Below are 15,103 nucleotides of genomic sequence, written 5' to 3'. Positions count from 1 at the left end.
TTTTATGATCTTGGGATTTAGACAATTTGTATTTGACATGACACTTAAATTATTTACGCCTTGTTTTGAATGAAAGTACTTTATTTTTAAAATGAAAAATTTGTTTGAAAATTTACGTTGTTACATTTTCTTTCTAATTTCTATTGTTTTTAGCATTGTTTTGGTTCAATCTGAGCTTTTTCTTGATGTTTATTGTTTGATTTTTCTTTGATTTGTTATTATTTGGTAACTTTAGATGTGTTAATGAGTATAATCTATAATCATATCCAATTTGTTATGATAAATCCTAAATATGGTTAAGATTTATGATTTTTGAAGCCCTAGCTTCATCTTCATGTCGATTTGATCTTCAATATATATGAGATTGAATACTAGAATCAATTACTTTTAGTTGTTTAGTTTTGAAAAGACTTATGGATGGAAATTTTATATAAAGGCATCAATGTGAAGCTTAATAATTTAATGCTCTCAAGGTGTTTAACCTAATGTCTCAAAGAAATAACATCTTTGAAATTTTGAATTCAAAAATGTTGTGTGGCTATTTTCATTTGTTTATATAAGTAATACGTACTTATCTAGTTCCTATGACAATGATAATTGTTTTTTCTTGAAATTAACTTGTTAAATAATATAATAGATACATTAATAATTTAAAATACCAACAACAATAGTTTCAAAATAAATAATTGAGTTCGTGTCAAATATATGGTTTAAGTGAACAAAATTGTATTGGTTTTGTGTTGTTTATCTTGGGGACATGATCAATGTTCATAATTTTAAATCAAATACCATTTTGTGTTCATGCGAAAGTATACTCGTGATCGATGTTGAACAATTCCGATCTCAAGGCTCATCATAATCTTTCTTGAGCTCATCATGTTGATGTTTAACTTTTAAAATCCTTGAATCTGATAATGACAGTTGATATTCTTGGTCATGGTTTCCGGTCTAATGATCAAAATTTATATCTTGAGATGAGGCATAATTTTTCATGTCCTAGTAGTTAGATGTTTTTGTAGTTGGCATGTACTAGTTAGCTTTTAATTATATAATCTATTCAATTATACCAGGATGAATGCTTGTGCTTTTCGTTATCAGAAATCTCATTGCTAATAATCTTAAGCCAGTGTAGTAAAGGGTTGAAATATCAAAATGATATTATACACACACACACACACACACATATATATATATATATATATATATATACACACACACACATTAGCTGTTTGCAACAATTATAACATTAAAAAAAAATGTTTATAAAGTTAAATAAATTTCACTCATATGAATATTACACTACATTACTTTGTTTTCGCATACCGTTTTTCTCTTCCTTTCCTACATACACACATTTATTCTATACTATAAAAGAGGTCATCCAAAATAATGTGGTTTAAGATAATTTGTGTTCTCAAAGCATAATCATTTGAAATCAAATGACCTTTCATTTGTTTTAGTTTTAACCAAAACACATGTCCAATTTTGATAAAAAGGAATAGCAACCAATCTTATCAATGTCCCAATCTATGAACAAGCAGATTCTCAATCTCCATTCGTTTCTTCATGAAAAGTGCATATTTTGCCACAAATTCATTCGTTTCTTCATGAAGGTATGCAGCTCAAAATGGTACGATTTGCAGATGCCCTGCCTGTTGCAATTATGCGCTTTGGAAGGGATGACATACCAAATCGTTCTGCATGCCCTAACATTGAAAAGAATTGTCCTTCGATTAATCCTCAAATCTGCTCATGAATGCAAAAATATATTATATAAAGTTGAAAAAAAAAAAGTATGTATGAAACAAAGGTGAAATATTATCAGTTTCAAACTGTTTCTTCTCATAACACCCCATTGCTTGCTAAGTGTAGTAATTTTAGCAACAGATTTTTGGTATATGCTTCACCTGACTATACTAACCTCGGAAGGAGGATCAAACTCCTTCACTTCCCTTTCACATACGCCATCCAAAGTGTCACCTTTGAAATCTCAAGGGTATATCGATGATAACCGACTAATAAAATAAGAAAATAAATTACTTACTTGTCAACATTCTTATAAAAAGCTCAAACTAGTGAAGTATATATAGCATTGATTTCAAAACGATACAAATCGCTTTCATTAAGCAATATATATATATATATATATATATATATATATATATATATATATATATATATATACATATATATATATATATACACACACACACTAGCCTTCTACCCGCGCAAAGCGGTGGCTGGCGAATAGTTTCGGGAGGAAATTAATTCATTTCGTTGAATAGTTTTCTTTCGGCTATCAGATCAAACCGTAAAAACAGTAAGTATTAAACAAACTAAAAAATATTGATAATTCTTTCATTTTTTCAATTAAGCGTAGATAAATAAATTTACGTGTTACTTCCTTATAAATAGAAATCTACAATCATACATTTTGTTCTTTTAGATCACAAATAGATAAAACTTGATGCATGAAGATATTGTCATGTTTTGCAATAAACATCAAATACACGATATATATTGTAACAATTGTAAAATAATGAGTTCTTATTGTACCTTATTAATCATATAAGACTTCTTTATGCACTACGTTTGATGTGTAAATTGCATCATGATCGAACATTTTTTATAGCTTTACTAATACCTTTGTAACCATAAAAACAAAGTATAAATAACATTATAAACTAACATTTCGATCAATAAGGATAATGAACAATTTATTTGCTCTAACTTCTCTCCGTAAGAACCCCACTCGGACGGTTGTTAAATTATACCAAAAATAAGGGTTTGTAGAAATAAAAAGTCATCAACACGGTATTTCCATCCATGATTCTGCAAAAAAATATTTAAAGCTAACTTTATTTATGAGATATAATTATATTACAACACACTCCAATAGTTATTTCATATATTACATTTTAAGTTTAAAAAACATGTCATTAGAATTTTTAAAGATGCATGTGATGGGAAGATTTAACATGCATGTGAGAATATTTTACATTTATTTAATATTTTATTATTGATTGTAGAATTATTAATTATATAATTAAGAAACATATGTGTAAGTGTTTGACCTCATTAGTTGTACACACATTGATTGCAAACAAACATAAAGAAGAGCAACCAAATAGAAAGAAACAACAAACAAACAGAAAGAAGCAGCAGAAATCCAATACTCCAAAAAAATAATACATAATTTGAATGTCTTGGCAAAATAGTTGCCATTATAATCTATTTCAAACAAAAAAAACATAAAAAGCGCGTGTTCTTTACATGGTTTAGCAAATTTAACAAGGTTTACCTACATTAAAAATGGTAAATGTTGTCATTTAATTTGCAAAATAACTTGGTTTTTCAAAAAACAGTAAGATTGTAACAACTCTTTAACTATTTTTGTTTTATAATCACATAAAGATAAATTCAAGTAAGTTAGTCAACAGCAAAGAACATTGTTCTTAATTTAATAGATAATGTGATATTTTAGCGTTATAAAGAGAGACATAGAAGAATAAGTGAAGAAAAATCACAACAGTCACAAACACACACAATCAAATACACATACAAACAGTCAAAGACACATATCCACAACATTACAAACATATTTAGAAGAAGTTTATTACTTTCGATGAAAGAAATAAGAAGAAAATAACGTGCATGCACACTTCAAGTTATATCAAATGTAACATCAAGTCGAAACAATGTTCATTACTTGAGGATTAATAGATCATACACCGATGTAAAAAAACATCATAGGAAGTAGTTTTTTATATGCTTTACTGTGGAATATATAAGATAAGGAAAACCGTGGTTCCCTTCTTTTCTTTTGTTCCGATCACACATTTTTTTCTTCAGATTCACATGTTCTTTATACGCATTACTGTGGAACATATAAGATGAAAATAGTTAATTATAGAGTTGAAGTATACCAAAAATAATGCGATTAATATCATAACAAAAATATGCAAAATCAGACCAAAATAAGTCAATTAAAATCATAATATTTTAAATAAATCTCAACATACTACAAATAAAATAAAATTTGACAGCTAAAATCATTGATTATTTAATAAATCTTTATTGTAATTTTAATATATAGTAATTATAAAAACAAAATACGATTTTAATTATACTGAAAGAATTTATTAATCTTAAAAATAAAAAATGAACTTCATACAAAAAGTCGATGATTCTTTTTCAAATTATACCAAAATACAAAAATGATTTATTTTATGATTTGATGAGAACAAAATTGTTTATAAAAGCAATATAGTAGAAAAAAAGCATACAACATAATTTAGTATGGTTGTTCACTGATTCTCAGGAGGAAGATAACAGGAATATAGCCTAATAAGTTGTTATTGTGAAGAAGCCTGCAACATTCGTCCATGTCAACAAATGCCAATGCACTCAAAACTTGAGTAACTCAAATCAACACTTGTCTCCTACAATTAACAGAAGGAAAAAAACAAATTAACTTACCAGATACAAAAATTTATAGAGCTCCATATTGGGCCATCATATTGAACTAACTCCAGAACCAAAGTGGCATTGCAAACCGTTGACCCTTTACCATTTTCAAAATAATGGGAAAGATAAATATTATATTGAAATTGTTCATTTGTTTTAGAAAAAGAAAAAAATGTAAAAATTACCTTTTCGCCAGCAGCAAGAAGAAAGCCAGCAAGAATATAGGCACATCCAACACAGTGGGTGCCAATTGGGCTTTACAAGCTTTGCATTGTGTCATAAATGGCCATGCTTGGAGTGAGATGAAAAAAGTTGGAAAGTCAAACTCAAAGCATATTAAGATTATAAATTATAAATCCCAATTACAATAAGGAAAAAAACTCACATCTCCACCAGGGCCATTTTTGTACATATACATTATTTTGGAATTGTCAAACATGAGATACATTAACAGTGTTAACAATCCAGCAAAAAAATTCTTCCACAGATCACATGAACTGAAATTCTTCCACAAATCGCCAATGTATCTTTGGGAATCAACGATGTCAATTTTTTTTGTTAACATTCTTAAATTCTTCCACAAATCGTCAATGTGTCTTCAGGCATCAACACTGTTAGCAATCCAGCAAAAAAATTAATGGTCTACATGAGATTCAACAATTAACAATTAACAATTAACCAAGTATCAGAGATCATGTCTTTAAGACATCAAATAAAGATGATTTGTTGTCAATAATAAGTTGAGTGATGATAGTTGTGTATACCTGACAGTAGTGAATAGAGGGGTAATGTCTAGCATAAGCATTGAGTAAAATTCTCAAAGCATTTCTCCAATCATCATTCAAAGCAGGATGACCTGGAAATGTTCGAGGCAAATCCTGCATATGAAAAAATACAGATGAATTAGGAATTAGGAGAACCAATAAAAATAATGTTATTATAATCTAAGAACTCAGATTAATTTATAGTTTTACACAATCAGCTTCTCAATTTGCCCTTTCCATTTCTCAGGTATGCATGCACTTGATACTTTAATAGCATTGTTTTGTTGTAAAGTCTGATTTTCTATATTGTTATCCTTCTTTGTATCGGGAGTCCAATGTTTTAGTTATTTGACGATGGTGAGTGTTCAGATATCAAACATGTATTTTTTTTTCATTTTCTGTTTTGATACTGAAATGGTTTTGTGAAGTTGCCTTAAAAAACCGTTTTTTTTTTACAAAAAAAAGGTTTGGTTCAGGTTTTCAAATAAAAATCAACAAAAAACGGTTTCAGTTTTTTATAGAAACTTATTCCTAACCGGCGTTTCATTTTTAACCTAGTTTTCAAAACAACCGGTCCATTTTTTTTAAAATTTAACAAAACGGTTCCTAATTTGCTCGTCTAATCTGACTTGCAAGGTTAAACTTATATATGTATATTCTACAATGCGTTAAGGTATTAAAAAGAAACCAAACTTTATATTTGTATATTTAAGTTCAAACTTTTTCAAAAATATTTTCTCTCTTAAATAGTGTTTTATTTTTTTTTCAAGTTTTACTTTTACTTTTAGTTATGATAAACATAATTAAAATAAGTTTCTCTATTTTAAATGGCATTAAAATGCCATATATTTCAAACCAAAAACCACATAAATTTACTTGCAACCAAAAAACAATGGCAAAATGAACCATTAAAAAACAGGGGAAGTGAAATGTTGGCAAATGACCTTAAATAGAGTAGTAATCATCTATGATACATGTTGCCTCTTCTCCATCCCAGGTTATACATATTTGGCAAGCCTTGAATTACATCAACAATATCAAAAACATCTATATGATGTTTCTGCTATACCCTTGGCGAATCCGATATCTGATTCATGTAAAGTTGGAGCATCATTTGTCCCATCACCTGTGACTGCAACAACTTCATACAGACCCCTCAAATGCTCTACAAGCTTTCACTTGTCTGTTGGTGATGATCTAGCCATTACCTACAAGCTTTAACTTGTCTGTTGGTGATGATCTAGCCATTACCTGTAATGTATTTAAGGATTGTAATTCATTACTTGTCTTGGAGAACTAACCACCTGTTCTCTTGAGTTTCAAAATAAAGGAAAAGAAAAAAAATAGTTACATTTTGATCTAGCCATCACCACGTTTTTTCGTTTGTACCTGAATTCTCGGTGCTAGTTCACACTTTTCTGGATCTGATTTAGCTCGAAACACTGGCTCTTCAATGGCTAACCCACCTTCAGTTACTATACCACATTCCTTGGCAATGGCTCGAGTTGTGTTAATATTATCACCCGTAACCATACACACAGTAATCCCGGCTGCTAAACAAATCTCCACTGCTTCCTTAACCCCTAGCCTAAGCGGATCCTTAATACCAACAACCGCAATCAACGTATACCCACAATTAGGCAACTTAAAAATTGGGGATTGAGAAAAAATTATGCATAGTAAAGACTTAATAGTATCTGAAAAAATCAAGAATCGGCTTATAATTACCTTCAAGTTCTTCAATGTGCTTGACAATTCGCACTTAGCCATCGCTGATAATTTGAAATTAGGGTTTCGGCAGAGCCTTCTCAATCCGGTATGGTCGTGAGGTGTGTGAGTTTGTAATCACAGTAAAAGGGGACATACCTCGCTGTAGGGATCTCGAATACACGGTAATTTGAAATTAGGGTTTCCATTTCATTCTAATGGCGATCGAGAGAGAGAGAGAGAGAGAGAGAGAGAAAGAGAGAAAGAGAGGCGAGAGAGAGAGAGAGAGAGAGAGAAAGAGAGGCGAGAGAACATCTTTGGTGGGGGAAGTCGGCAGCCGTGGACCTTCGGTGGGAGACGTTGGTGGAGATCACTGCATCTTTTGTGGAGACGATGAGAATTGGATTGATGGCGGCTGTGTTTAGGAGATTAGGGTAAGATCCTTGTAGTGTGTAATGTAATAAGTATATGATCCGTGTAGTGTAATACGTATAAGATTGGTTATATGCTTAATATTATTTTACATGAGGTAATATATGTTGTACCTCTTAATTTTCATGAAATGGGCAATATCCTTAATAATATAGTAAAGATATAATATATATATATATATATATATATATATATATATATATATTCAATTATTATGTTCCAAAACATAAAACAATCACCTTTAGTTTTTTGATCTTTTCCACTGTTTTATCTGAATTAAAGTTTATACTCTATTTGATTCTTCTATCTAATTTTGTACTTGTTGATATTGGATTAGAGTAACTCCCCCTTTTTATGGCGATGTTTGACATGAAAGAATCATGTGAAAAAACAGATGCATCAATCTGATACATTTGTTTATTTGAAAAACAAAGGTTCAATACAACAACAATGAAAGTCCTTAATGTTCGCTTCTTCAACATCACTTACAGATAGACATAATCTATTTTGATTTGGGAAGAATTGCATTAAAATTCACAACGTAACCTTTTTTTATGTGATTCCTTGACCTGATGGGGTTTTTATGATTTAAACTATTTTCAATTTTCAAGTAACTATTATGATTTCTACAACTTTGCTTCTTATTATTTCATTTTCTTAATAGAACTGTTTTCTTGTGGATTTGTGTACATTGAGATTTTTAAAATCCATATATAGTAGTTTGACTTGCATATGAAGTGTGACAAAATGCCTGAACTAAAATATAAACTAATAACATGGCTAAAAATGGGGAAAAAAGTTATAATGGTTAGTTCTGATAGCTTTAGATTCCACCAAGTAGGAATCTAGAAGATAATCAAGACATTAAAGAATCAGATTCGTGCTCAAAAATCATCTTAATCAGTTAAGAATGCATAGAGTTATAAAGCTCTAAACAGGGGCTGTTGAGTTTTTTGGTTTTCGTTTCGGCATTCTTTAATTTTTTTGCTCAGCTTTAAACGAACATAACTTCCTGATATGACCTTGGAACAAGGTCATTTTTTTGTAGATTGTAGTACTCTGTGTGGGCTTCATTTTAAGCTCAAAAAAATATCTTAATCGGTTAAAAATTCATAGACTTATTAAGTTGTAAACAAGATTTGTTGGGTTTTTTGGTTTTTGTTTCAGCATTTTATAAATGTTTTACTTAAATTTGAACATACATAACTTCCTCAGATGACCTCGGAACAAGGTCATTTTTTTCTAGATTGTAGTACTATGTGTGGGATTCATTTTATCCTCAAAAAATATCTTAATTAGTTAAGAATATGCTGACTTACAAGGCTCTAAACAGGGGTTGTCGAGTTATTTGGTTTTTGTTTTAGCATTTTATAAATTTTTTGCTCAACTTTAAACATACATAACATCCTCATATGACCTCCAAAACAAGGTTAGTTTTTAATATATGCAAATACTCTATGTGGGCTTCATTTTAAGCTCAAAAAACATCTTAATATGTTAAGAATTCACAAACATATAAAGTTATAAATTGGGGCCGTTGGGTTTTTTATTTTTTTTTCAACATTTTATATATTTTTTACTAAACTTTGAACACATATATCTTCCTCATATGATCTCGAAACAAGGTCGTTTTTTCATAATTATATTAATTTACTTCCCTTATGCATATACTTATTCTTATGTGTATGCATATAAAAATTCGTATGCATACACATATACCTATTTTTATGCATATGCATATACTTATTATTATGCATATACTTATTCTTGTGCGTATTCATATGTATATGCATATGCTTATTCATATCCATATGCATATAGTTATTCTTATGCATATGCATATGCATATACATAAACTTATTCATATGCTTATGCATATGCTTATAAAGACAAAACTGCAAAATCAGTCCTTATGGTATATGAAAAACTGTTGATATGGTCCAAAAATTTTTGAACTTGCATGAGAGGTCCAAAATCAGGAATTTTCCATGGTTTGGTCATAAAATAAAGAAATTTCTTTGATTTTTGTCCTTGAAAAATTTGAAATGACGATTTTGCCCTTTAAATCTCTTTGATATATTTTTATAGTTTTTAATGCTTTATTATTTAAAAAATGAAAAATTACACCCCTACTCACTCACTCTCTCTCTCTCTCTCTCTCTCTCATGCATACACACATACGCCTGATCTTTTCCTCAAATCTTCTTCTTCCCTTCATCTTAACCCACCCTTCATCTTCAACCCATCTTACTATGAATCGATCACCTGCAAGTGCCACCACACACCATTGTCTTCATTGTCTTAGTGGTAACAACGTCTTCATTGTTTTAGTGGCACCACCGCCACCACCTCCTTTGTTAGCCACCATAGTCGCCTGTTGGTTTCGTTGTTGTTATCCAGGCCACCTAATCCTCCCCAACCCTCAAAATCACCCTCCCCACATTTGATATTTACTTCACCGTCAACAGGCTCGACAACTCCATCGACGGTAATGTCTCATCAGGAAAAGATCCGCAATGAAGATCCATGGAAGATTTGTAGCCAAGGTTTCTGAAATTATGAAATTAAACATCTCCATTCTCCACCAACCAAATCCATAAACAAATTCATGAAATTTTGGAGCAGTAGCTCAAGGCAAAGTGGAGGTATTGAGTGTGTCAAATGTTTGATATATGCTTTGAATCAATAGAGTTGGACTTTATAGATTCAATGACTTAATTTAGGTGATCATCAGTGGCTTTTGTGGATCTTGTTTATTGTTTCAAATCTAGCTTCAGTATTGATCCCCGTTTTAGATATAGTGATTGTTAGGAGCTTTTGTTGATATCGTTTACTTGTTATATATTAAAAATAGATTCCAGATGGGTTTGTTTGGTGTTGATTAATAAAAAAAATTCTGCCGAATTTTGTGTATGTTTTTATTTACAGTGTAAATGTGTTTGTGCGTATGAGTTTGATTTCCAGGTGAGAGGTGAAAAATAAAAGTATTTAGATGTTGGACACTACAGTCAAACCTAAGCAGTTATGTAATCATATCTGGAATAAATTTAACCTGATCAACTATATTTATTTGAGATATGACCAACATTTGTTTGGGAGTGATGGTGGTGTTACAACGAGTCTAAAACTTACCCAACTCTATATACAAAAGTATCCTTAGAACAAAACATAAAGATAAAATCATATAGGAGTATTTTAGGCACTATAACAAACTTGAATGAGAACTAAAAGACCTTTACTGGCAGGTCTATAGTTGCGAAGTGCATGCTTCCAGGGTTATATATAATTGGGATCTTATAGACTTAGAATTGGTGATCATCACTCTACTACCTGTTCCTTGTTTGGTTGTGGTTTTGGATTAGGATCACCTATTCGAAGGTCTATTTGATCTTGGTTATATATAGCTTGCATGCACTGTGTGACAATAGGAGGACCCAGTTTGGATCATCAATAACTACAGAAGAAATGATTTAATTAATCTCATAAGATTCTTTAGACATCCCCATTCTTGCACGAACAACCTAGACAGAGATAGCTACTCCACTACAACCACCAGCAAAGGAGTCAAATAGGAACCAGAGAGGATTCATAAAGAGGGTTTCTAGAATAAATCATACGAGGATGCAATTCTTCCATCAGGAAGTGATGGAGATCTGTGGTAAAACCTAAAGCATGATCTACAGTGAATAGGAGGACCATAAGAAAGCCCAGAAACAACAAATCCTCACATCTGAATTCAGTACCATCATAACTAGAACAGAAACCCCTCCCGAGGCACGCAAGGTGGTAGAGCACCATATACGACATACTAATAATTAACTAACTAATATGATCTAGTGAGTTAGTGATTACACTGCTCACACTATGTCTCAGGCTTATTGCCTTTATCATATCAGCTAAGTAATAGTAAACCAGATTCCATAACTTCATTAAGAGGGTAGTCACCATCAAATTCATAAGTCTATGTTGCGTAGACCTCTGTTATGAATTGCTTCAAATGTCAGAGCATGAAACACTCAGAACTAAGACAACTTTGATTCAGAGTACACACGATTTGTAACCACTAAGGACTTAGCCTCGTTTCGTCTTTTAAACCTTATGGCAAAAAGATGCCACCGAAGAAGTCAAACAAAAACAAACACAACGCACCACCGCTGCCACCTCCTCAGTATGACCCGGTTGTCTTTCAGGCGGCAGTAACAGCCGCAGTGACAGCTGTCATGTCTCAAATCAATGCAAGTGGTACCGGTGGAACGGGTAGTGGTACCAACAGCTTTAACCACGGACACACAAGGGAGTGCTCATACAACGACTTCATGATTTGTGGAGCCAATGTCACACCCCAAAACCGGAACGGTGGAAACGTTCTGGGGTGGAAACGTCATGTCAAGTATCACAACACATGCATTATAGTAATCAAAGTACAACAAAACATTGCATTAATAGTAATAGTTTTACATGGTTCCATTACAATACATCAAAGTAATACAAGTAAATATAAGTAAGTACGACATGGCACTAAGCTATCTTCATCAACAGCTCCGGGGATGTACCTGTCTAATGCTAACCTGAGAATACAAGTTATTTGAAAAGCAAGTATCAACATTTTTACAAATGCTGATGAGTTCATAAGTATTTAGTGACATTTATCCAAATAACTTTATAAAGTAGTAGTTTAAGTGTTTACTGTGTATTAGAGTTCTTTCCAGAAAATCCTATATTTTCTTTAATAAAGCAGCCTTCTACCAAGACTGGTCAGTGTTATGTGGTAAAAAGTCATTTTCCCTAAATTGCTATCATTATCAAAATACTGAATTTGATTATTGAGGAAAGCAAACGACATCAGGGAATAACATATGCCTCAGCAGTGAGGACTGCTGACTAAGGCAAGGAATCATAGACTCCAGGAGAGTATTGAGCTAACGACAAGCCTGGTTTAGTCTAACAAGTAGAGACTCAGACCCCAGAAGGTACCAAATGAAAGGTACAGCTGGTAAGGTCTAAAACAGTGAAAACAGACCCCAGACAGTATCAAATGAAAGATACGTCTTGTAAGGTCGAAACAGAGAAAACAGACCCCAGACAGTATCAAATGAAAGATACGTCTTGTAAGGTCAAAACAGTGTGACTCTGAAAATGAATTACCAGCATACACTGTAAATTGCCGGTGAAATACCGTTACCTTAAGGCCAATGAGTTATAAGGTAACCCGGGATACTCGTAACCATACTGACTAGAGTACCAGACGCCCTACAAGCGTCCGAAATATGACATTTGTCACCTGTTGGCTTGGTAGGCCGGGACTGTAGCTAGCAGTCTGGGTGCGGGGTTGTCAATCCCGTATAGATCTATACACACACAATGTCCGCTCTCTCTACAGGAGATTCTGGTTACCATCTAGACGACAGAGAAGGCTGTGTCCTCAAGATGCATCCCAAATAGTGGGTAGAGACTTCCAAATAGTGGGTAGCGTGTAAGCGCTGAACTAGAGGTAGAGACTTCCAAATAGTAGGTAGTGTGTTTCTAATGTAAGTGTAGACTAGAGGTAGAGACTCTTAACTGAACTGACTAGAGAATTCCTGTATGTCCATACTCATATACATAATATATAACTAATGAATCAAACGACCTTTGGACGGCCATCCGATCCCACCAGACCACATCTCAACGAAGAAAAGGAAATAGGGCGGACGAGCCTTCTGAAGTCTTTCAATCATTACTTATATGTACCTATATAAGCACAGACATACATCTAACTACGACTGAGTGTGTATCAAGTAGAAGTGATTCTTGTGAAGTAGGAGTGTCTAACAAGTGAAGTAGGAGCGGTCGCAATTGAAGTAGGAGTGTCGAACAAGTGAAGTAGGAGCGGTCACAAGTGAAGTAGGAGTGTCAAACAAGTGAAATAGGAGCGGTCGCAAGTGAAGTAGGAGTGTCGAACAAGTATAAGCGTATCATGAAGTAGAGACGACAATAAGTGAAGTAAGAGCGTCTATCAGGTATAAGCGACTACAAGTATAAGTGAAGTAGAGACAATAACAGGTATAAGTGCTTCAAGAAGTGAAAGTGTTACCAAGTAGGAGTATAAAATAAGTATAAGCGAAGCAGCAGTAACTAACAAGTAAAAGTATACGTTGTGAAAGAGAACTTTGATTAAAATCTTGTAAAACCTTTATAAACCAGTTTAAAGTGAGTTTTAAATAAAGCAGTATAAATAAGAGTCTTCAAACAAACGAAAAACCTTTTTGAAAACCATTATAGTGTCCTACTCGGTTAAACAGTGTACAGTGTGGTAAAATCTTGTGCATGCGGGTTATCAATCACATGTGATTGATATGATAACTGGCATGTTTAACTTGTATTCCCCCCTATAAAACATGTAAAAACATTTAAAAGGTTCATTCAGGGGTATGAACTCACCTGGTGTAAGTAGGTCCGACGAGGGTGCCGGTTGGGCGTTCGGTGTCACGTAAGGACTCGAACACACTCAAGACCTATTTAACATATGTTCACATACAATTAGTATATTTAATACTAATTAAACAAGTATACGCTCTCAAAGGAGCGGGAAACACTTTGGTTAAGTGTTTGGGGTGTCCCGGGTAGCGTCTAAAGGTGTGTATGGCTTAGGAATGGAGTTTAGTCTCCGAGAGTAAACTCTTATCACTTAGTTTACGGCCCATGGACTACTCACCATGAGTTTATGACCGTAAACTCATGGTGAGGGGTTCTAGTGTGTTTTAAGGCTTCTAACTTGCTCATGGAATTATTCTAGGTCCAAAACTATATAGTATGAGTGGGTTTAAGGTCTTTAAGGGCATTTTAATGGAGTTTACGGCCTAGGGACAACTCCTAAGGGAGTTTACGGCTGTAAACTCTCATTCCTTGAGTTTATTGAAGTTTCAAGCCCCTAATACCTTGCTAGTAATTTATAATGATAGTCTAAGGCCATTTGGGGGGCAAAAACCACATTTTTGGCTTGGTTTGGGGAGTTTACGGCCTTGACACATGTCTGGTCCAAAAACTCCTTTTAATCCTCCAAATCCTTATGTTTAAATGATATAAACCCAAGAGGATAAGCCCCTAATTTATGTATGAAGTCCAAGGGTGTTTTAGGAGTGTGTTTGGGGAATTTTAACAAGTTTAAGAGGTGTTTACGGCCTTGGCATATGCCTGGGCCATAAACTCTCTTTTATCCCCTAAATCCATGTGTTTTAATGTTTAAACACTCCTAGGCTAAATCCCCAATTTATTTCCAAGCTTTTAGGGACATTTTGGGGTCATTTTGGCCTCTTTTAAGGTGTTTACGGCCTAAGGAGGAGCTTAGGCGGTAAACTCTTTTTCAACAGCTTCTAAGTCTGATTTTCAGGCTAGAAACACGAATCATAATGTTTAGAATAAGCTAGGATAAGCGGACTTACAATTTGGAAGCGTTTGGTTGTGGATTTGAGGCGAAAACGAGTCTAGAGAGAGAGTATAGAGAGAGAGGGTGGAAAAGCTCCAAATGGAGTTTACTCCCCCTTATATATGGGTGGGAGTTGGAGCTTAGTGGAATTCTACCCAATACTACCGTTAGACGGGGCTTTTGGTCGCACCCGATTTAGTGGTCGTGACAATAAACTAATATTTTCCAATTAAATGGAAATATGTGTTATGTTTTTATTTCCTTTTATCACGACTTAATGACATATTAAACATAAATAATTGAAATGTTTATTTAATTGACGACCTCT

At 33.1% G+C, this 15,103-nt stretch overlaps 1 protein-coding gene across 1 annotated transcript; it reads right to left on the bottom strand.

Annotated features, from left to right (window-relative positions):
* Positions 1-6,132: 6,132 nt before the first annotated feature.
* LOC122198036 (calcium-transporting ATPase 2, plasma membrane-type-like) lies at positions 6,133-7,001 on the bottom strand. The gene is made up of 4 exons (XM_052771745.1): positions 6,960-7,001; positions 6,621-6,875; positions 6,440-6,482; positions 6,133-6,396 (listed from the first exon to the last, which is right to left on the bottom strand). Exons 1-4 carry the CDS (start codon positions 6,999-7,001, stop codon positions 6,269-6,271), a joined length of 468 nt encoding a protein of 155 aa, XP_052627705.1. The 3' UTR covers positions 6,133-6,268.
* Positions 7,002-15,103: the final 8,102 nt, after the last annotated feature.

Source organism: Lactuca sativa, chromosome 5 (genome assembly GCF_002870075.4).
Source record: "Lactuca sativa cultivar Salinas chromosome 5, Lsat_Salinas_v11, whole genome shotgun sequence".
NCBI lineage: Eukaryota > Viridiplantae > Streptophyta > Magnoliopsida > Asterales > Asteraceae > Lactuca > Lactuca sativa.
The sequence above is the reverse complement of the archived record's forward strand: the minus strand, read 5'-3'. Positions and strand labels throughout refer to the sequence as shown.